The following is a 24,901-nucleotide window of genomic DNA, read 5'->3' as shown; positions in this document are numbered from 1 at the left end:
GATGAATAATAATTTATAATTATTTGATTATTAAAAGAATGTCAGAAAATACACCATCAAAGGAAGCAGAAGAGAAAGTAGATTGGTCTGTTAGCCAGAGTGGAGAAGTCCCAATTAGCCAGAATAGGAAATGGGTTTGTTAAATGCCTACTATGTACCAGACACTGTGCTGAATACTTTAAAAATGTTATCTCATTTGATCTGCAAAATAACCCTGAGATAGGTGCTAGTATTATCCCCATTTTGCAGCTAAGGAAACTGAGGCAGACAACATTGAAATGATTTACTCAGGGTCATAAGGCTAAAAGCATATAAGGCTAGATTTGAATTCTAGTCTTACTGATTCTAGATCTATGCTTCTCTACTGTACTGTCTAGCTACAATAGAATACTATTACTAAACCTATCCTATTGTAGTAATAGTAAAAGGACAACAGATAGGATTTTTAAGAGCTTTGAATCAGATTTTCTATGAGATTACTTAGGGTTTGTGTCTGTAAAATCAGAGATTAGACCAGACGATATACAAGGCATTTTCTGGCTCTAGATCTCATAATTTACAGAAATGTAGTGTTAATTAAAGACGATGATATCTGTACTCATGGAGAAATTACCCAAAGGGATGCGGTCAGCAACCACTGTAATAAAAAGTTGAGTCTAAGTAAACCCCAAAAATAGCCTGAATGAGAAAAAGGAACTCACAAGTAGAGGGAGCTTGAAGGAAATTCAAAGACATAGCAGGTAATTGCACTAGCTTTCCTTTTGTGGTAGTAAGAAGAATTTGTGGGTTGAATACTGGCCTTTGGGTCACCCACCTATTCTGTCTCTATTGTTCATCTCTTTGATTCACTTAGCAGAACCCTGAATCACAGGTCATGGGTTTGACAAATCACTCCAATGAGTCATACTTTAGAAAGGCTCTGAGCACATGGTAATGATGAATCTAGATATGTTGTCCATTCCCATAACTGCCACCTTCATCCAAAGTATCCAAGGACAAAAAGCCAGTGCCAGATCAGGGAGCAGATCACCTTTTCAAGTGGAAATAGCTTGTCAAGTGGTAAACAGAGGAGCAAAGAATTTCAGAAGAGGTTGCTAAGCCACCGGATGTGTTTTATAAGTGGTTTCAAATGCTAAAAACATAGAAAGATGTAGAGTAAAAACAAAATAAACCTGGGGGAAATATCAGACCATGAGGGCAGAAGTGACTGCAAATTTAGAAGGGAACCAGAAAACAATCACCAACCAGAGGGTGACCACTAGCCAAGTAAGCAGAATGTACCACTAAGGGGAAGTGAAGTTGATAGGGGCATGTATCATCCTTGGGAAGTTGTCACTGTAACCTCTGGGAGACAGAAGACCTTGAGTAGCCCAAACAAAACCTCTTGAAGCCTTACAAGGGAAGGACAGACTTAAATCTGGCTATCTTAGGTCAAAACTGGTATCCCTAAGGATTCTATATTTACAGAATTCATTTGTTCTAGGAATGCTTTAAAACTTCAAAATATAGCTATTGCTCCAACAAGTTGCGTTATTATCATGAATAATAGAGAGGCAGAAAATCACTTGACAGAATTAGGCCAGTTGTAATTATGTCATGCAATTATGCAAAGAATTGGGGAACTGAAGTCTCCTTCCACCAACAGAGATGACCATCCATTCAGTAAGATTGCTTATCATGCAAGGCACTGTATTCCTAGAGCTGGAAGAGAGTTCAAAAGCCCTCCAGTACGATTTCTCTTCATTTTATTTTTTTAAGGCTCTTATCTTCTGCCTTAGTATCAATGCTAAGACAAAAGAGTGGCAAGGACTGGGCCTTTAAGAGTGGCATTTAACTGGGGTTAAAGGATTTGCTCAGGATCACACAGCTAGGAAGCATCCGAGGCCACATTTGAACTCAGATCCTTCTGACTCCAAGTCTGGCGCTCTATTTATTGTGCTACCTAGCTGCCCCCTCCTCTTTTCCCCTTCTTGATTTTACAGATAAGAAAACTGAGGCCCAGAAAGGTAAAACAGGTAGGTTTAGAGGCAGGATGAAGCAGTTTCGTCTTCTTTTTTTTTTTTTTTAATAAGGATAAGGTTGGATTCTATATAATATATAAAGCCACTTCTAGATCTGGATACTATGATTTACATGCTGCCCTCATATCATGTTATTAATTAATGTTCATGAATATTCTAACATATAAAATATGGCTTATTCTTAGGGCTGATGATTTCTCCAAGGTCTCATATTTCCAATGGAGGGAAAATGGAAACATCAGATTAGTATCCAACTCCGGTACTTGAAATGTATCTTCTGTGAATCTCTCCCTCATGGTTATTGTTAGAGACACCAATCCACATGAAAGAAATGGGGGACATAACTTTTCAGCTTCTGGGACTCAGTTTTCCTACTAACAACATTATATTTGGCTTTACTCTTGTTAGAGGGTCTGTAGTCTTCTTCAGTTCTAAACAGAACTGTCAATCTGTAAGGAATGAGGAAGATCCAGACACAGTTCTGGGAAAGTCAGGAACATGTTAACTATTGTCACCTCTATACCACCCATTCCCCACAGTTTTGGTGTTTCTCTTAAAATCTAGTGGGAGAAGAGAGCAAGAAACCAAAGGCCAGATAACTCCTCAGAACCATCTAGCCAGTATTATGTATGAACCCTGATAAGCCAGAGAGAAAGAGAATGACACCAGACAAAGAGATGAGAGACAAAACAAAGGAAAAGAGAAGGGATACTATTTTTAAAGCAAACTGGAATTTTGAAAAATCATTTTAGGTGGCATTGACTAAAATTTCAAGTTAAATTTACCAGTTGTGAAGTGGAAATGCACCCCTTTTAAAACTTTCTTTGATTATTTTATTACTTTACTTATTTTTCACATCTGTGTCTGCCATCTTCACTTCTACCAAGCATACCTGTGCTGTTTCTCTGTCTCTGTCTCTCTTTCTCTCTCCCTAGTTTTTTTTTTTTACTCAAGCATTTCAAAATACATTCCTCTTTGAACAGATTTATAAAAGTCTTTGGTAGAAATCACCCCTGAGGCTGCAGGAAAATCTTCTATTTATCATCCATCACTTAACAGATCTCTGAGAAAAGATGAGCAGAACAACAGTGATTCATGTAATTTGCAACATGCTCCCCTATTTAATGGCTCAACCATTAAAAAAAACAGGCCTCAAACACCTCTAGGATATTTTACTGGAAGTGTCATCAAGATGCATATGCTAACTTATGAATTTGCAGGAACACTCCAGGTTATTTCTGAAGGATGTATATATCTTCAAAGAAGGAAGACTGGAAGACATAGGGATTGTCCTCAGATTCAGGAAAAGGTAGGCTCAAGTTTTTCTTCAAAGAAATACTGACTTAGCAAACTTGGAAAAACCATTTAACTTCTCAATGTCCAAAGTATCTTTCCAAGACATATATTGAAAACTTTGATAGGAGGAGTTCTTATATTGATAACATTAAACAAGTTTGGATACATATTTCCGAAAGAACTTTCTTTTCATAAAACAGACTTACTCCCTAAATTCACTATATAAGCTAAACGTCACCCAAAATTCATTTTAAAGGGACAAATTTTTCAGGCTAGTGAGAATATTAAGGTTAGGTGATGGTAAATAGCTTTAAATCAATGGGCTCACATGGTCAAAATGCCCAATCGAATAAGATCATTTCAATTCTACATACATTAAGTCCCTACTTTATGAGTTAGGCAAAGACCTGGGCATTGAAGATAAAAAAGCAAAAACTCAGTCTCAGTCCTCTGCGAGTTTACAATTTCATAAAGAAGAAACAGGTTATTGGGTCAGGGAAGGAAGCCAGGAGCAGCAACAGCTGCAATAACGATAGGTCTTGTGGCAAATATGGCAAACGGCTCAGCTTTCAGTTCAAAAGCAAAATAAATGATCCTGCAATAAGCGGCTCTACAAGGTGTTCAAATCCCCTTTTATTCAGTCTACTAAGGTCAAATTTAAATTATAAAAGTTATCATTTAAACGAACTATTTCATATAGACTTGTTAGTTTCATGAGTGGCTACTTTTTGTTTAAAATTCATGATTTGACAGCATCTACTGTTTTCTTTTCCTTTAATTTTCTAGAGTTTCATAGCTGTCCTAATTCATTTTTGCTTCCCTTTTTTTCCTTGTGAAACAATATGATGGTTACTGAGGAAAATGTTTCTGTTGACATCTTAAATAATATCCAAACAGAATCTGAAAACAGAACTGCCTTCAATTAGGATCTAAAGAATACCACTACACAAATAAGGCAAAGTGAACATATTTTTAAAAACTAAAAATATTTCCATTGTCTCAATTTCTTTCTCTAAAAGCCAAATAAAATGAAGGGTGGAGGCATCTAGGTGATTCAGTGGATAAAAAGCCATATCTGGAGATGGGAGATCCTGGGTTCAAATTTTTAAATCACTTAACCCCACCTGCCTGGCACTTACCACTCATCTGCCTTGGATCTGATACTGATTCTAAGACAGATGATAAGGTTTAAAAAAAGGCTGATAAAATGTACCCTCTCTCTTTTTTTAACCCTTACCTCTGTCTTAGTATCATTTTTTAAAAACCACAAAACAATTTTTATTGTCATGTAAAATACAATTCCATATTGGTCATTGTTGTAAAAGCAAACTCATCCATAACCAAAACCCTAAAATAAAACCATAAATACACTGATGGGAAAGACAACTCCAACAGTTCTTCCTGTGGAGGTGGATAGCATTCTCATCATATCTTTCCTTAGCATCAATTTTAAGGTAGAAGGCTGGACAGTGAGGGTTAAATGATATGCCCTACGGTCATATGGCTAGGAAATACCTGAGGACAGATTTGAACACAGGTCCTTCCAACTCCAGGTCTGGTGCTGTGCAACCTAGCTGCCCCAGAAAAATGGTCCAAGGCCTAACCTATCCCTCTTAACTACATGTCAAGTTTCCCTTATTGAGTACCTACTATGTGGCAGTCACTATAGGAGGAGCAAAGGACACAGGTGCCAAGAATGAAATAATACCTACTCACTAGAAGCCTACATTCTAAGTGTCTAAGAATTAAGCCTGACCACATTCCAATATTCTGTCCTTCTTTATGCTCTCTTAAAATAAGATCTTCCCAAGAAGCACCACAGAAAATGGTTTTGAAAACAATTCAAAGGGGAGGGAAATTACACAGAGAGCAGAAGAGTCTATGAAATGTGTTGAGTCTTGAAAGAAGAGTTCAAACAATATGCCTGCCTCTTTTGTGGTTTGGAGGCTCTGATGGGACTAACATTTGCCTTTCAATTACTTCAAGAATTCACCTAACACATATTCCTAATCCAAAAAACACTAGAAGCTGAGAGCTTAAAGTGTCTTGAAATCCCATCTGATGGTATGGATAACTCAAACATAACAATCTCTACCTTATCCAAAGGATTTTTATGATATTACAGAACTCATCTTGGAAGGGTGACTACTTCCCCTTTTTTATTGCAATAAATTAAAATGAAATGCTTTATTTTAAAATGTAGACTTTCAAATCCAAACTCTTTCTTTTAAGCTGAAATACCCTTTGATGTAAATATCTTCCAGGTTATAATCAGGATATCGGAATGCTATTTAAAAATAACACAAAAGTAAACAATACCAAAAAAATCTCATTCTAGAAACAGAAAGAATTGACAATACCATCTTCTGTCATATATTAGAGCTGAGGGGCCAGAGAGTCTCTGTATCATGCTCTCTTGCTAATCAAGAAGAAACTACCTATAGGTAGGTTATCCCTATTATTCAAAGGATGAGAAACCAAATCAATATAATTTCTGGCATGCCTTTTGTAAAAATTAATATGAGTAGTCATGTCATGGAAATGACAAGTTGCCCAATTGCCAATAAAACCTATAAATGGACACTGGATGATTAATTGGGGGCAGTAAGTTTTCAGATAGAAATGATATATGGTAAAGACCTTCACAATAAGATTATCAAAAATCTAAATTTTTTTCAGTTATATGGTTTTAAACTAGAAATGATCATTTAACTGCCATTGATTTCACAGAACGTGAGTTTCATTATTCCTAGAGATTTTTCCTAAAGCATAGATATGGAGTTTGTAGAACTTTTTCTCTCCCCTCAACAGCAGCATCCAGTGATTTTAAGGCTGAGGCACAAGATAGCAAGTTCTTGACTCACAGAATTCAGTAAAACCAACCCAATAAGTCAACAAACATTTATTAAAGCTTCTGTGCCTCCATTTCCTCATGTTTAAAATGAGAGGGATTAGACCCAATGGTCTCTCAAAGTTCCACTGCATCTCTAAATCAGTGATGATCCTACAGCATTGATGTTTACCAGGGACAAAAGGGAATTCTCTTGCTCATTTTCATGGACAAAGCATAAAGAACTATGTTTAGATTACAGCTGATTTTGATGGTTTGTTATAAATCTCTTCCTTTCAACCCATTCAGATAAAGCAAGTATGGTGAGGTACTTTTTTTTAGATGCAAGTGGTGGACAGCTAGATTCTAAGAAAGAACTCCCATTGCTGCTGCAAAGCATTCATTACTCCTGTCATTCTTTTAACATCTATAATTATAAAATACCCATGAGTTGTAAGAGGAAGAAGAACTGTAGTATTATTTTTAAATTTTGCTTGCTTTCTTTCAGGATGCAGAAAATAAAGAATCGAGTCAAACTATGGACAAGGTGTCATCTTACCATCGCATGGGGCACAAACTGAAACCGTACCGGTCTGTACTAGAAAAGAGCTGGCAATGTACTCATCATCAGTGTCAGAGTCCTGAACTGGCTGGATGGCACTAGTACTTAGCAACCACCTCTGGTTGTCATGGAGATTGGGTGATGGAGGAGGGGAATGTGTATGCTCAATAACTGATGGACTAGATGAGGAAGATGGCATGGGAGGACCTAGGAAAAAATAAAAAAAAACACAATTTCAAATATGGGTCAGGATAATGGAAAAGGGACTGATCAAGTCATCACTACTTTATTATGAAGAAACTGATTTAAAAACAAACAAACAAATAGTAATACAGATATTACCAAATCATTCCTTAAACAGTTCTAAAGTATGATGAGACAAAGTAACTGTATGCAGATATTTGACATAGCTTCTCCTGGATTTAGGAATTCAACCACTTCTCCCTATACACTAACTTTTTCCAATGGATGACCCTGGAAATTCTAAAATTAAGAACTTACAATTTTTTTGATGGAGTGAGCAGGCAGAAATGTTTGCAAAGCAAACACACACACAAACACGCACACCTGCACCATTCCTTTACTTTACCATAATTCATTGTCCTACTGAACAAATAGGCAGGTGCAAGTAGCCATAGGTCAAGATCCCTGCCTGCTCATATGAATTAATCAGGTATGCTCAACTAAGAAATAACTGGAAAGACATTTATTTTGTGAAATATACATGTTCCCAATGCAGAGAAATATGGTGCATAAAATTGAGTCAGCAGAGATCAACATCTCAGAATCACAGACTTTTGAAATCAGAAGGAAATTCAGATTCTATAGTCTGCATCCTGCACTTAAGTAGGAATTTCTCTAGAACATTCCTGACATTTGTTCATCCTGCTTCCTCTTGAACACTTCTAGGGCAGAGAAATCAGTTACTTCCAAAGGCCATCTATTCCACTTTGGGACAATTCTTTTAGGTTTTGCCTTAAATAGAGCCTAAATTTGCTTCCCTGAAGCCTCCATTCATTGTTTCTAGTTCAGTATAATAGGGTCAAGCAATCTAATTGCTCATCCACTTGACAACCTTTCTAGCCCTTGAATGTTAACTCTTGCATTTTCTTACTACATTCTCTCTTGTACCTTCACCTTTTCCAGTGCCTTTCCCTCTGACTACAAATACATTTTTTCCTTCAACCTTTGGATTCATTCAAACTTCCATTTCTTGTCTTTTATTTTTAACTTAATTTTTTCCCCAATTGCACGTAGAAACAATTTTTGACAATTATTTTTTGATACTGCTTAATTTAGATTCTCTCTCTCCCTTCCTCCACTCCCTCCCCCCTTCAAGGCAGTAAACAGTCTGATTTAAATTACACCAGTGCTGTCATGAAATACATATTTCCATATTCGCCATCCCATGACAGAAGACACATAGCATGCATATACTTCCATTTCTTTCCTCATCATTTCTTTCCCTACTATACTTATTGAACCAAATCTTCACTCAGCACCTTCACTTAATCACCACCAACTTTTCCCTCAGCTCCTTGTAGGGGAGTTTCTAGTCCTACCACTTTATGAAAACTGACCTCTCAAAGGTCATAAAAGACATTTCAATTTCCAGTATGTTACTTTAAAAAAACAACCAACCAACCTTAGTCTTCCAGTGTCAGTTATCTTATCTTCCATAATACCATATTTGCATGACTTCCTGTCTTATTTGTCTTTTTCTATATCTTTCATTTGCCCTTCTACTTCTTTAATGTAGATTTTCACTAGGTTCAGTCATTGGGCTCCTATCTACTCCCAAGGTTTTAACCATTACTTCTATATGGAAAACTTCCAAATCTGCATCTACAGTAGATGTCTGTAGAATCAAATTAGTCTTGAGATCCAGTCTTAAATTTCTGTTGGTTTAATGAAAATTTCCACCTGGAAGTACTGGCACATCAGTGTGTCCAAAACTGAACTCATTATTTTTTTTTCCTGCACCAAGTCTTATTTGTGATATTTTTTCTTATTTTAATAGTTTTCTCTACGTTACCCCATGTTCAAAACCACAGTCATCTTGGACTTCCTCTTGATGGCTATGTATAACCAAAGAAAATCTATGAATAATACTTTTGATATATACTTAAGTAGAAGAAGTATATAGTTCCTAAGCATCTGTGGGTTATAAGCTCATAAAAATGGACAGTATCTCAAAATTCAAGTGCTAGGAAGTATTGAAAATTAATACTAGAGCAGGATACAGTCTTGCTTGTCTCACATATCCGATCCCAAACCCAAACCAAGTTCTGTGTTCACAATATTTCTCTCTCTCTCTCTCTCTCTCTCTCTCTCTCTCTCTCTCTCTCTCTCTCTCTCTCTCTCTCTCTTTCTCTTCTCTCTCTCTCTCTCTCTCTCTCTCTCTCTCTCTCTCTCTCTCTCTCTCTCTCTCTCTCTCTCTCTCTCTCTCTCTCCCCCATTCTTGCTGTGGACATTCTTATTCATCAAGTTCTCCTTATTTTTCTTGTGATCACTGAAATCCACCCTTAACAGTGGATGGATCTCTGTCTTCACTATCTTATCTTTCTAATCCATTTTACCTTCACATTGCTGCCAATATAACCTTGCTAATATAAAGATCTGTTTGATGACAACACTCCACTTATCAGAAAGTGATACTGGCTTTGCGTTAACTACCCATAAAGTCCTTAAGCATTTACAGGTCTCCATGAAATGGTTCCAATGAAACTTTCCAGTATTTCCTTATATCTTCCACCTGGTCAAATTATATCATTCACTAACTCTTAAAACTCATCCCAAGTTATTCTGCATGTTCTCATTTCATCCATGTAATTGCTTATATAAGGGAACATTTCTTCTTTGCATCCTATGAGACTTTCTCTGATGCTCCTCAGCTAGAAATGATTCATCTTTGCAGTATCTTAACATCCTATTACTCTTCTCCATTTACCATATTCTGCTGTCTTGTTATTCAGTCCTATAATATCTTTAAATCCTTGAAGACAGTATGGTATGATGGAAAAAGTAAAGACTTTGGAATCAGAAGGCCAATGTCTGAATGCTCTCTCTGATGTTTAATAGATAGAACTGTTAAATTATATTAATACTTCAAAATATCTTTGATTTCTTTGCTAAGAATATGCTTTCCCCTTTAGACAACACTTCTAGACAAAATTACTCAATAGATGGTTCCATAAGCTGCTGTGGCTACAAGCTTCAAAACCTGGTGGCCAACTTTACAGTGCTATCACTATAAGTGAATACCAGCATATGTTAAGTCCTACCAGAGTTCAGAAAAGGAAGGCAACCTTCTGGCCTGAAATATTAGTTTTAGAAGGTTTCACAAAGGATATCTTTATATTGAGTCTTAAAAAGACCTTTAGGGAAAAGGAAGTAATTTCATGTGAAGAGCAAAGATTTCTTCTCATAACTTTGGATGAAATGTGAATGATTTCTCCATCTTTTTTTCTATGCTATCATCTGTATCTATGATATTATTTGTATAGAATTATATTTGTATCTCTTCAAATATGTGGAATTTATTGACAGCTTCACATCCCCACTGACTACCATCAGGAATGGTCGTCTAGTTATAAATGTCAAAGAAAAGAACAGAAAAGAAGCAGTATTAAGAACTGATGGCATTGCGACCCCAGATAACATTGTATCTCTTAATATGAGCATTGGGAAACATTTATACTTAATTTTTTGCTTGATGAAATTTACATATATGAATTTTTAAAATGCTTGCTCTTCTAAGTAATATTCTTTGGAAGACATTTTGGTTCTTAAGTACAGAGCTAGACAATTATACCTGGGGAAAAACCCACCTCACTACCACCATAAGGATTAAATTATCTCAGCTGGTGTTCCAAATAATACTAATAAAAAGGCCACTAATAAAGAGAAACAACTTCATGTAGGCTCCTATTCAAGTAGAATCATAATGTTAGTATGTAAAACCTTTTAAAAATGGAACAGTTGTGTGTGTGTGTGTGTGTGTGTGTGTGTGTGTGTGTGTGTGTGTGTGGTGGGGGGTACAATTATTAACTGGAACACCGTCCTACCCATAGATGGAGCACTGTGTCTGGAAACGAAGTCAGATTAATACCACGTACATAGATTTGGAAAGTGCTTCACCCACAGCATTAACATACACTGACAACAAGGTATTAAAATGGAAAATTTTACAGTGTCATTTTACTCTCTAGTGACAAGCTTCACTTGAATAACAGTAGCAGCAAAAGAGTTTTGTGGAATGTGATGACATAGTATCTTCCCTCCTTGTAAATGAATACCACATTGTTGGTAATTCCTTGGATTGCCTCCTGTTTCTTCTTTCAGACTACATATTGTCACTCTTATTTCTTCTCTTGCCTTCCTTTCACTTCCCTTTTTCCTCTCCTCTCCTCTCCTCTTCTTTTGCCTTTCAATTAGATCATAACAAGTTCTATGATCACATCCAGACCAAAAAATTTAAGTACCTTTGGCATAGTTTGACCATGATGCCCTTCCCCCTCATATAATATCCCCTATCTACCTGAAACTTTCCTGTAGTACATACCACTTGACTCACTGCGAAATAAATAACTTCATATGATAAGTCTGGAATCTTCCAGAATTTAAAAAAACATGCATATCAAATATACACATATCATAATACATGAAAAAGTATTATTATATGTAAATTAACACACATAAAATATATCTATATGATTATAACAATAAAATAATATCATGTTTTATATATATAATTTTCAAAAAAATTGTAGTCTTCTTAGACACAAATCATCCTCCCACATCTAGTATGTCCTAGGCAACTGCCTACCTAACTTATTCCTAGTCCTGGCTCTGCCTATGACATGTCAATCAATCAAACCACAGCATTTATTAAGGACTTAATGGGAATTTTCTTAAATGCTGGGGATAACAAAGAAAAAAGTCAAAACAATCCCTGCCTGCCATGGGCTTATATTCTAATGAGAAAGATGGTATACATATATATATATATATATATATATATAGTAGATGGAAGGTAATAGAAGCAAGACATATAAGCATGGGGGTGTGGAGGAAATCAAAAGACTACTTGCAGAAGGTGATGTTGGAGCTGAGTATTAAAGGGAGCTGCATTAACTCTTTCTGTGTACTGGACTGTTTTTTTTTACCACATCCAGATTGCCACTTGAAGCTCATTTAATTGAAATCTGTCTTTTTTTTTTCTGAAATATTCCTTCAGAGTAAGCTCTGTCTTGCCTCTAAAGGGTTGTTTGCAGTGAAAGCACTGCCTGTCATCCTTGATGAAACATCTGATTTATATTGTTTGTACTGTTTATTTTCAGATTACTTCTGTATGTTTGGGGGTTCTTTTTTTTCCTCCCTAAAAAAGGCAAGGCTGTAGAAACCTGCCCTAGACAACACAGACTGTTAGTGTTGGAAATACCTGGGGAAGACTATCAAACTCAAGCCTTTTGGTTTAAAGATTAGAAAGCAGAAGATCATGGAGGTCAAAAGGACTGCCTCAAGAACAGATAGCTAGTTAATGACAGAGTTGGGACTCAAATCAGATTGCTGATTTCTACTGCCAAGCTCTTTCCACAAGACTCTGCTACTTCATAATATTATGACCTTTATCAACTAAGTCTTCAAGAGAAAGAACCAAGGATAAAAGAGTATGAGAAAAGAATTAAATGACAGGAGTTTTCAAGAAAACTCCCTTTTCCTCTAAGATTGCCTTCCATCCCTAGGAGATCACCTCTAGTTGATACCTGTGAGTTGTTAGCCAATTAGAATATGTTACACATTGCTACTTGTGAGTTGTTAGCCAATTAGATCATGAGGTCTTTGAGGGGTAGGGACTTGGTTTTTCCCTTTCTTCATAACCTCTATGTTGAGTGCCTAACCTGAACCAAGGGGAGCCCTTAATCCTTATTGACTAGTTGACTAATCCCCTCCTCCCCCCAAGAAAGAAGAAAAAAGTTACTGAACAAAATTGGTAATAAAAATAGAGAAATAAGGATGGGAAGACTGTCTTAGAGCTTTTGGATATCTCCTTCTATACTGATTTATTCCTGGCTAAATGTTCTTAACCCTCAGGACCCAAACAATGAGTTAATCCAATAGACTCTAGAGTGCCAAAAATTCAGTCAGTTAAATATTTATTAAGCATCATGTACTAGGTTAGGCACTGGGGGATACAAACCCAAAGATTGAAATAATCCCTATTCCCAGAGTGCTTACATTCTAATGGGTGAGACAAGTTCATAAAAAATAAATACAGCATAAATGACATTTGCATATATATGTATGTATGTATGACATATATATGCAGAAAGTAGTTAAACAAAAGCAGTTTAGGAGGAAGGAAATTAGGAGTTGTGGGTTTCAGGAAAGAGACCAGTGGGCAAGAGGACAGAGTAGGAAAATGGGAATGGGGAGAAAAGGTGATCCTTTGGAGCCAAAAGCTTAGTTGTTTTTGCCTCTTTTAAATGCAATCAATGTTAGGAGGTGTGTCAGGTAATGAGGCAGAATTTTTCACCAGCATATCAAAACTTCAGGGCAGCTGGATGGTACAATGTATAGAATGCCTGGCCTAGAGTCAGGAAGACACCTCTTCTGGTGTTTAAATCCAGCCTTGGATATTTCTTAACTATATATCCCTGGTCAAGTTATTTAACACCATTTGACTCAGTTTCCTCATTTGTAAAATGAGCTGGAGAAGGAAACAGAAAACCATTCCAATATTTTTACCAAGAAAATCCCAAAAAGGGTCACAAAAAGTTGGTCATGACTGAAAAATGACTCAACAACAACCAGAACTTAAAAAGGCACAGGACTGGCTAATACTTAGCCAGCAATAGGACTAGAGCCCAAAGGCATTTTTGGAATCCTTCTTTGGCAATTTTCTCCATAACAAGTTGTGAATGATTTAAAAAGCTCCTCTCTCTGGCTACTTGGTACACATCTTTTAACTGTGGATGTGATACAGAAATGGCTGAAGGTCCTTTGGAGGTAAGTCACATGGATGAACTGGTTAATGGGTTTTTTTGGTCAAAAAAACAATAATATTACTGGGTCTAAGTCTACTCATCCATAAAATGAGGGGGTTGGAATAGAGGATCTCTCTCAGGTTCCTTCCAACTACTGTGATTTTCTTGTGTGACTAATTCTATAATTCAAAACTCCCTTAACATCATTGTCCAATTTTCTCCTCCTTGTTCAGCTTCAGATGACAAGGTAGCCCTTTTCCTGCCATTTGTTCTTGTCTTTTCTGTCGGCTTGCCCCTTTAATGATCCCCCACACTATAATTTCCAATCTCTCCCTGTCTTCTTGCTTCTTTTTCTTCTTCCTACAAACATGCCTAAGTCTCCTTCATCCTTAAAAAACCTTACTTTGACTTTTCTATGCCCTCAAGCTCTCATCCTATTGTTATCCGTTCACAGCAAAGCTTCTAGGGCTTAACATGGTGCCAGAATATAGTAAAGGCTTAAAACATGCTTGTCCTTGGAAAATGACTGTCTACACCCATTGCCTCTACTTTTCCTCCTCTCATTCTCTATTATGATAGGATTTCCAAACTCATCACTCAACTGAAACTGGTCTCTCCAAAGCCTACCAATAATCTCTTTATTGCCATATCCAATAGCCTTTTCTCAGTCTCCATCCTTCTAGGCCTCCTAAAAGTTTAACTTGACAGCATTAACTACCTTTTCATCCTAGAACTTTCTATTTTCTGAGATTGTATGACCCTTCTTTCTCCAAGTCCCTTTTCTACCTCCCTGTTTATAATCTTCTTGGCATTCTTTAATAGGTCATCATCCATCTTTGACACCTCTGTTTACCCACCCCCAGTGCTGTGTTTTAAATCTTCTCTCTTTACACTCTCTCAGTGATCTCATCAGTCCTAATGGATTTAATTCTCAACTCTAAGCAGAGGATTCCTAGATTTTCAGTGCTAATCTTATTCCTGAACTTTACCTTTATGGAACCAATGGTGTTTCCAATTGTGTATCTCTTAGGCACCACAAATTCATCAAGTCAAAAACTATTATCTATCCCTAAATCTCTATCTTTTTTAGCTTCCCTATTTCTTTGGAGAAATATAATTGTTTTAAAAAAAATCCTTTGAGTAACCCAAGTTTACAAATTATCCGGTATTCTTCCCTCTCTTTCACTCTTCATATCTAATCTCTTGTCAAATTGTTTCAACCCTTACATCAATTGCTCTTGATACTCACACAACCACCCTCATCATCTTTTAGCTAGACTTCTCCAATAACCTCCTAACTGGTCTTTCTGCCTCCAGTCTCGTCCATCTCTACTGTACTTTTTATAGGTAGATAGCAAAAGAATATTCCCAAAGCACAGGTCTTATGTCATTTCCCCACTAAAAAAATTCCCAGTAGATAAAATAGATAAGAAAAGAGAAATTCCTCTGTTTGGCATTTAAAGTCCTCTACAATCTGGCTCCATTGCTTCTCCAACACTTACTGTACAGTACTCCCCATATACACTGTGCTTCAAACTGGCTGACTTAAACAGTGTTCTCCTGTCTCGGTTCCTTGGCACAACTTGTTGTCTGGGCCCACAATACAGGCCTTTTCTACAGCTTGTCAAGTAGAATCTCTAAATTCCTTCAAGGTTCAGCTTGTGGCATCTCCCTCAACAGGTCTTTCCTTCTCACCTACTTTCCTTATTGCCCCACTGAAATTAATTTGTCTGTATTTTACATTCTGTGAAATTCTTTTCCCTGTCAGAAGACTGCAAACTCTCTGAAGGCAATGATTGTTTGCTTTTTGTCTTTTCATCTCTAGTACCTAGCAGAGTTTCTGGCACACAGTAGGCACTTAATAAAGACTTCTGAATGAAAGAATGAAAAACCTAGGTACTTCGGGAATGAAGTGGCAATTTGTATGACATATCATTTGAAGAAAGATTCTTGTTTGTAGGAATGGAATTGTTGGGAGAAGAATTTTCTATTTCTCTCAAGTAGGATTTCTACTGTGTGATTCCAAGAGCTCACTCTCTCATTCAATGTTCAGAGAATTTATTTCATTCATTTTCCCTCCCTTCCTTTTGTAGGTAGGGTAGCAACTAAAGTATTTAACTAGCTTGTCTGGGTGCCATATTTCCTGGTTTCTGGGCTGTCTATCATAGAAGTTCCTTTTGCTGTTCTGGAGTACCTTACATTTTTATCCATTAGCTTAATCCCCACCATGGCCTTACTTCATAAAACTTGCAGAAATGTCAGATATCAGAAAGTAAAATTATGAAGAGCACAAGTTGGGCCAGTGCTATAAAAGTATTAATGTGGACTGAGGATTCTCTCATTAATTGCAGGAGAACTTTTTTCTATTCACTTTTGACTTCATGACCTCATTGTATATTGAAAATGAATTAAAATGCATTCTGTGATGGGATAAGAACAAAATCAAGTCATATAATATTTTACAACAAGTGGCCCAGTAATCATTTGAACAAGGAAAAGAAAAACAATCTGGGGTTAAAACTGAGCACTGGCTTAGGAAAATGAAAACCTGGGTTCAAAGTCCTAGTCCCCACACTTTGTTGCTTTTGGATTATAGGCAACTCACTCTAATTTTCTAGGTCTCAATATAAAATACAAATAACTCCATACCTATCTCAGAGGAGAGTTGAGTACAGTTGGTTAGTCATTTTCAATTCTTTGTGACTCCATTTGGTGTTTCCATGGCAAAGATACTGGTGTGGTTTGCCATTTCCTTCTCTAGTTCATTTGATGATGAAACTGAGGAAAACAGGATGAAGAGGCTTGCCACAGGTCGGGCAACTAGTAAGTGCCCAAAGCTAGATGTGAACTTAGGAAGAGGAGTTTTTCTGACTGCAGGACTGACACTGTGTGTGCCACTTACCTGCTCCTGGCTTACAAAGAGATTAAGTAAACTTTATAGTATGTAAACAATATTAAATGAGAACAAGCATTTAAATAATTATTTAAGGTTAGCAAAATGCTTAACAAATTCTGCCTCTATATGATTCACAAGACACTCCTATATGGACACCGAAGAACACTAAATGGGCATGTTCTTGCAGAGACAATTACTTGTTTTGCTTTAAGACCAGAGTTTTTAACCTTAAAGATTGACTCTACCTTGAAGACAGAATTGATCTAAAAAGATGACTTAAAGCTTGTTCTTAATAAGAATGATCTTAGGAACATGATTCTCTTACCATGAAAGGTTAATTATTGTTTATTTATAATTATCAATTAAATAATTATTAATTACAATGAATATTTATTAACCTTTTCTTGGTTTTGACATAGTTTTAACATTCAATCATATGCTTAAATGACTCCATGTCTATAAGAAAATACACTAAATTGATAACAATACTTCCAGGGAAATTTAGATAGCACATTAAAAATTAATCAGAGTCCCTACAGTTCTATTTTCAAATGACCCTGGAGGTACCACCTCTAGCTTGCTGAGGATCACACACCTGGTTTCATAGAATTTTCCTATGTGCCTCACCAGTAAGGTAGTCACATTTGGACCCATTTCTTTTCCTTACTTAATGGAATAAACAACATACTTCCAGGTGGAAAGTTGTATTCAGTTATTCTTCCCTAATATTTGACATTTTTATTTGCTACTTAAATCGTAAAGATTTCCAACACAGACCAACGGTTATAAAGCTGCTTGTTGGAAAGCTAATTGGCTAATGCTTAGAAAGCTTCAATTACAAGGAAAATAATGAAATAAATCCTTGGAGAAAGTGAGATAATTGATTATTGCATTTTCTTGAACACAGGTGAATGAATTAATTACTAAAAACAGCTAATTCAGCCACCTTCCACAGAATGCCAACAATGTACTACCTGGTGTGGGTAGATAGGCACAAAGCTTTGAGCCAATTTTTAGGAAGTTGTTGTCCATTGGTTTTGATGGCCTTAGATTTGCTTGTGGACTCTTGTCCACATTTAATAGGAGCTTAATGTAGGTATTGGACTGGCTGGGTGAGGAAAAGTTCTAAACAATGGAGTAGGTTTAATAGTGTATAAGATAATTGGGTTTAGACAATTCAAACACAAATAGAACTCTCTGCCCCTCAAGGTGTAAAAATGAAAAATAAATGTACGGTTATTCATAATTGTAGACTGCTTCCTGACATAACCTTCCATTTGCCCTGAATGGATAGAAATTCACTTGTATAATGTCTCCCTCAATAGATGGTAATCTCCTTGAGAAAAGGGAATGTTTTTGCCTCTTTTGGGGTCTCTAGCACTTAGTACACTGTGGGGCAGCAGTAAGACTCCTAGTAAATAATTGGATTGGATGATCTATCAATCCATCCATCTATCTATCTATTTATTTATCTATATATCTGTCTGTCTACACACATACGGACATACACACATCTCCAGAGGTGGTGTTAGATTGTTGCAATTAACCAGAAGTAGTACAAAGTGAGTGAGAGAAGACTTCACGATATAAGTATTGTATAAAATGTAAAGCTTTAGGAAAATAAGGAATGATACTTTATCAGGGAGACAGGAAAGAGAGTGGGATGACAGAAAGGCAAATACAAAGATGATGAAAGAAGGTTTAGTCATGTAGATGTGTGGAGAATACTAAGCAAATCTCTTTGGTTGAAGTGGAGACTGGATTGTGATTTGTGATGAATGCAAAAAGATGAAGGAGTTGTACATAATTGGTGGAATGCCTTGAAACATGTAATTAGGGATTTGGACTTGATAGTGAGAGACATTTTATATAAAAGAGAGAACCAGAAGATACATAGACGTACATATACAAATATAGACAGGTTTCATTTCCAGGTTTATGATGATAGGAGAAAAGGCTGGTTTAGACTCAGTTTATTCACCAAGTGAGGATATTATTGGTTGCTCCAGGCAAATTACATAATCTCCAAAGGATCAAATGTCATAGGAGAGTTGAATGGTAGGAACAAGTTGGCTACAAACATATTTCCAATATCCTTCTATGACCAAAAAGTAGTATCAGGATTTTCATTCCAGAAATACATGATCAGTAAAGATGGTGGGACAGTCATGCAATGAATGCAAGGGAGTCAGTGCTCCACTGCTATCCATGCAATGTTAAAAATCAATGAGAAAGGGCTCTGAAACCCTAACAATATCCTGTATGGAATATCTATGAGAGAATATAAGATGATATAAAAAAAAAACAACCTGAAAATACTTAAATGAAGTGATGCAAAGTGAAGTGAGTGGTACCCAGAGAATGTCGTACATGGCAACAGCAATAATGCATGACAACAATTATCAGCAATGCAAGGATCCAGGACAAATTCAAGGGACTCATAATGAAAACAGCTATCTACCACCACAGAAGGAGTTGGTGGAAGTCTGAATGAAGATTGAGGCACACCATTTTTCATTATATTTCCTTTATGAGTCTTTTTCTTGTATAAGCTGTATATGTGTCTTCTTTCACATGATAAACATTGAAATATGCATTACATGATAGCATATGTATAACCTATATAGTATTACCTGCTATCTGGGGTTGAGAGAGATGTTGAAGGGAGGAGGAGAACATAGGTTGTAGCATGTCAAAGGTAGAGCATTAAAATTGCATCTACATGTTAATGGGAAAATATAGTAGTAATGAAAAGGAGAACCCAGGCAGAACTGCTCAAGAGGAGAGAACACTAATGAGTTGAAATCTGTACAGATGAAAAGAGGGAATCTGCTCACCCAGATGAAATCATTGACCCAATGAGTTAATATATTGAATCCTCTAAGAATTTGCCTTCATCCTAATTGTCAGAAGGCAAAATGGTATAGTGGAAAGAATAGTGGATTTGCTATTAGCAGTTCTTCTTGCTATCTGCATGACCTTAGGAAGGTCACTTTATCTCTCTAGGTTTCTGCATTTCTAAAATGAGGGGTTGGACTATAGGACCCCTGAGGTTCCTCCTTTCTTTAACATTTCATGATTCTACTTGAAACAGAGGTCAAGAGTAGGAAATAAAGGAAAACGATTTCTAATTTGACAATGTCTCACTTTATAAGTTGTTACAGAATGGACCAAATTTCCCCTCCTTTGCCACAGAAGTTTTCACATAAATTTAAAAAGAAAATATCATTCCAGGATAAAAAAAAATAGAAAGACTATTAAACAAGTAAGCTGCCCGAATTTTAGAGCTGAATCTAGAATTAACTAGATATATTATCTTATGCAAGTCAGGTAACCTTCCTGGGCCTCAGTTTCCTCAAATGTGGTTCCAACTCTAAATTTCTGTAGTTTAATTCTTTGAAAGTGGTGGTGCATAAGTAAACATGAATAGAGCAAATGCCTATTGATAAAGGAGTTGCTTAACAAATTGTGGTTCATGAAAATGAGAGAGTATTACTGATCTGTGAGCAACTTGGAAAATAAATATAAAGAAGTGTACCAAGATATATGAGCTTATATATGGAGAAATAAGCAAGGCCAGGAAAAATAACATATATACAATCACTGTAAAAATGTAAATAGAAAGAGCATAAACAAAAAAACTGATTATGAATGTTGTACATTTATAATAATTGAATGTGACCCAAAAAGAAAAGAAATGCCAGTGTGTCTCCCATTCTTTTTTTATAGAGGTAAAAAGGCTATGGATATGGAAAACTGCTGGTCTTGATTGATATGTTGGTCAGTTTTGCTGTACTGCCTTTTCTCCCCTTTTCATTCTTTGTTCTAAGGTATACATTTTTGGGTAAAAATAGGACAATGGACAGTTAGGTGGCTCAGTGGATGGAGCACTGAACTGGGAGTCAGGAAGCCTCATCTTCCTGAGTTCAAATCTGGCCTCAGACACTAAGGAGCTGTGTGAAGCTGGGCAAGTCCTTTGACCCTGTTTGCCTCATTTTCCTCATCTGCACAATGAACTGGAGAAAGAAATGGCAAATTACTTCAGTACCTTTTTTCAGAAAACCCAAAATGGGGTCACAAAATGTCAGACATAGTTGAAAATAACTGAACAAAAACAACAGAAAACAGGGAAGGATGCACTGGGAAATAAGGGTAGTAAAATGAAAAATATCAGTATAATCTAAAAAAATGGTGCGTAAGGAAAATAAATGGAACAATCCTTAACCTAAGATACAATAAAACATCTAAAGCTTTCTTTCTTGTGAAATGGAAATATAAGTTTATCATTGAGAGTATTAAAACATGTTTTCTTAGACTTTGGTTGTGGGGGGGAAGAATGCTTGGGAATTTTTGAGAATATAGGATTTCAGTTATGATTAATATCACAGATGTATCTGAAATTGTGGGTGAAGACAGACTAGATGCCAGAAAGGGGGATTTTCATGTCAAGAACTGAAGTATAAACAAGTTTCATAGTTAGTGTTTGGTATGTGTGCCTGTGTGTTGGCAAACGTGTATATGCTTTATGCTCTAAAGTACATTCTCTCTGTCTGTCTGTCTCTGTCTCTCTGTCTCTCTCTCTTCCTTTTGTCTTCGGTAGAGAATAACAAGACTACATGCTTTCCCACCCCCCTCATGTTGGCAGCCAGGGCTCGGTCCTCTGACCTGCTGGTGAGTTGCCGTCAGCCGCTGAGAAACCTCACAAGATTTCTAACTGAACCTTCCCAGAAGCTGAAAAGCATGGCACAAATATTGGCAGCTATTTGGCTCAGACGGCCAATAGAGGCATTACTTGTGACATTCCTATTCAGGAGTCAAGCAGCCCTACTGTTAGAACAAGACCACACTGATAGGAGAGTGAATTACAAGGCTATTAGGATGTAAATTTCATCATAATGGCATAAAGACCTGAACTACTGAATCTACTAGGGTGAAAGCTTATGAAAGCGTAGGAGAAGAGTTATAACAACAACAAGTCCAAATGCACACCGCATAAATAAAAATACACTATCTAGCTCTCAGCTTTCTTCCTTCTGTTTCCTTCTATCTCCCTCTCTCCTTCCTTCCTTTCTCTTTCTTTCTTCCTCTCTTCCTTTCCTCATTCCTTCTTCTCTCTCCTGCTTTCTCTTTCCTCCCTCCCCTCTCTCCCTTCCTCTAGAGAACACAGAAGAGTATAGGTAGAAAATTCACTAGATTTGGATTTGACAGACTGGGGATTAAATGTTTCCCAAGACATAACTTTCCTGTTCTGAACCTGTTTAAGGCTCAGTTTCCTCATCTGCAAAATAAAAAGATTAAATTCATTTGGCTTCTAAATTCCCTTCTGGTTCTAAATCTATGATCTTCAGAGTGTTTTAGAGTCCATATATGAGACAGATTGCTCCAGGCTGGGGAGGCTAATATACTAGGCTGTCAACACAGTGAAGGGGATTTACAGGCACCATCCTATTTAGAGATGGCTGAATATCTTCTAGAAGTTCTCCCATCTCAAATTTGACACTGTCTCTGAAAGAAACTGTTTTTCACTTTCTGATGCTGTCATTCACAAATCTCTTATCACTACTTGACAAATTTTATTTTCAATATACTTATGTCAATTCGATTGGTCCTTTAACCAAATAATGCAAAACATGACTTAGGGGCAAAATAGTAGAAGTGTAGGCTATACAGTGCCCAGGAAAAAACCAAAATGATCAGTTTATACTCTTGCCATGTAAGAATAATAACTATGGATTCCCATCCCTATGGCACTTGAAATTCTCACAATAATCCTGTGAAACAGAAGCACATAATTATCAGGATTTTCCAGATGATAAGATAATCTGAGACCCCACGAGGGTGGGTGACTTACCCATTAGGGTCTAGAAATTGACAAACCTATGCTACATGTTCTGGAGGAGGCTGCTCTGCTCCCCCTCTCCACTGTGCCTGAGGACAATTTTAACTTTACCTGCCCCAGTGCCCAGAAGCCCACCTCTTCTGGAAGCACTTCCTCCCCTGTCTGGAGTTTTTAAAGGGGTGGCTCACATGAGGCATAAGGGTGCGATTTGGGCACTTGGTCTCTTAAAGATTCACCATCACTGGTCTAGACCAACATCAGGGCAAGGATTCAAATCCAGATCTCTCAATTCCAAATTCAATGGTTTTACAACTACACCATAGAAGAAAACATTTCAATCCAAAGTAAAGATGTGGGAATGCTGTTTTTACAATTCAGTAACAAGGATAGAGGTATTTCCTATTATTTCCTCTGAAGCAGCCAGGTCAGTCTCTTCACCAACATGTCATAATTTGTCCAACCTCAACATTAGGTTCATTGGGTGTCTATTCTATGTGCCTACTACTTGTGCTTTATGCAGTTCTCCTCATATTTTCCTCTGCCTAAATAAACCCTCACTACCTTTAAAGTCTAGTTACAAGCGTAACTTCTGTCATATATTCCCTCAACTACCTCAGTTGAATGTTTGTGTCATCCTTTTAACTATGGTCAGTATTTGTAGTCATGGAATTTCAGAGATCATCTAGCCCACCTCCTATTTTACAGCTAAAAAAGAAACTAATGGGCAGCTAGGTAGTGCAGGGTCTGGAGTCAGGGAGGACTGAATTCAAATCTTATCTCAGACAGTTACTGTGCAGGGGACCCTAGGCAATTCACTTAACCCTTTTTGCCTCAGCTTCTTCATCTGCAAAATGACTTGGAGAAAGAAATGGCAAACCATTCCATTATCTTTAACTGTGTAAGGTCATACAAGTGATAAGCAGAAGAATCAGGATCTGATCCCAAGGCTTCTTTTCAAATCCAATGTTTTCTCCATCCACCATATGGCTTCTTTGTCACTTTTCCCTTTCCAGCTAGATTATGGGCTATTTAAAGAAAAAAGAATATCTCTCTTCTCTATCTCTTACTGAAAATGCCCTGGTTGGCCTCTGAAAATTTTGCAATGCCTTCATTAGTTAATTCAAAATAGCTTTAAAAAAAGTTTTTCTTGTATAACATTAATATAGCCTGGGTGATGCTACATAATAATTCTCTCATATACATAATGTTTTAAAGATTTTCAAAGACCTACATGAAATTACGAAGAATGAAATGAGCAGAACAAAAAAACATTATTATAGGCAGAGAAATATTGTTTGAAAAATAACTAGTATGTGTCTACCTCCAGAGAAAGAGCTGACCAATAGAAATGAGGGAGACATGGTTTTCTATATCCCCATATATCTTAAGCCAAATGGGTAAGGTAGAGAGGGAGATACTCAAGAACTTAAAGTAATTTGCTTATAACATCCAATTTGATGTTTAGTACAAAGACGATGATTCCTATTTTGCATGGACAGAAACTGAAGTTTAAAGAGATTTAGTGACTTTGATACATCATATAACTGGTCAGTGTCAGAGCCACTGAACTCTCCCATGACACCAAGTCCAATGCTTTCCATTAAACCACATTGTCTTTCAATCAATTCATGGTTCTCAAGTATTTGAAAATTAATGGAGAACAAGAACTATGACACCCATTTTACAGATGAATAGGCACAAAGTGGCTAAGTTAGTTGCCAGAAATTATATAGCTCAGCTGGGTGGCTCAGTGGATTGAGAGCTAGGCCTAGAGACGGGAGGTCCTGGGTTCAAATTTGTCCTCAGACACTTCCCAGCTGTGTGACCCTGGGCAATTCACTTAACCCCCATTGCCTAGCCCTTACCACTCTTCTGCCTTGGAGCCAATACACAGTATTGATTCCAAGACAGAAGGTAAGGGGTTTTAGAAAAAAAAAATTATATAGCTTTTATATGAGGACATGAATTACTGAACACCACAGTTTTGGAAAGTGAAATAATGTCACTGCCACAGCACCATGACAGTCTCACAGGATAGTGTTAGGTCCTTGGTAAGTGCTTCTGACTGACAGATGGAAATACTACAAGAAAACTGACATTCTTTGCATGAAAAATTGATTACTATAATGTAAGGATTAAAATTTATGGAATAATGGGGAGACTGAGGCAGGTAGAAATTAGTTTCTCTCTGCAAGGAATATTATAATTTTTAGAGGTTTATTAAAGTTTAAAGATTAAGAATATACAAGTAAGAAACATGTGCCTAGGCCAGAGGCCTAGACAAAATAACCTCACATCATGGAAGAGACGCCTCTGCTCCAAAAACGGAAGTCCAAAAAGGGCCGAGCCCTTCAAAAGCCTTTGCTTAAATATCTTCTCGATCTCGGCCCAGGTGAGATTACAAGGCATTCTGGGGAAGTGGAGCAAAGGCTCATGGGGATTGTAGTCCTGTATTCGAGTCTATTTTT

General features: G+C 36.9%; 1 protein-coding gene across 6 annotated transcripts in view; it reads right to left on the bottom strand.

The window, feature by feature from the left end:
* Positions 1-24,901, bottom strand: part of TENM3 (teneurin transmembrane protein 3) — a 3,501,974-nt gene that overhangs the window by 317,417 nt on the left and 3,159,656 nt on the right. For 2 of the 6 annotated variants that reach the window (XM_056802940.1, XM_056802941.1), the window contains exon 2: positions 6,707-6,916. The exons of the other annotated variants lie outside the window; for them this stretch is intronic. In XM_056802940.1, the coding sequence (XP_056658918.1) occupies positions 6,707-6,908 (202 nt within the window). In that variant the 5' untranslated portion in view covers positions 6,909-6,916. The remainder of the gene's footprint in view (positions 1-6,706; positions 6,917-24,901) is intronic. 6 annotated transcript variants of the gene reach the window in all.

This window comes from Monodelphis domestica, chromosome 6, assembly GCF_027887165.1.
Source record: "Monodelphis domestica isolate mMonDom1 chromosome 6, mMonDom1.pri, whole genome shotgun sequence".
NCBI classification, from domain to species: Eukaryota; Metazoa; Chordata; class Mammalia; order Didelphimorphia; family Didelphidae; genus Monodelphis; species Monodelphis domestica.
This window is presented reverse-complemented; position numbering and strand designations above follow the sequence as displayed.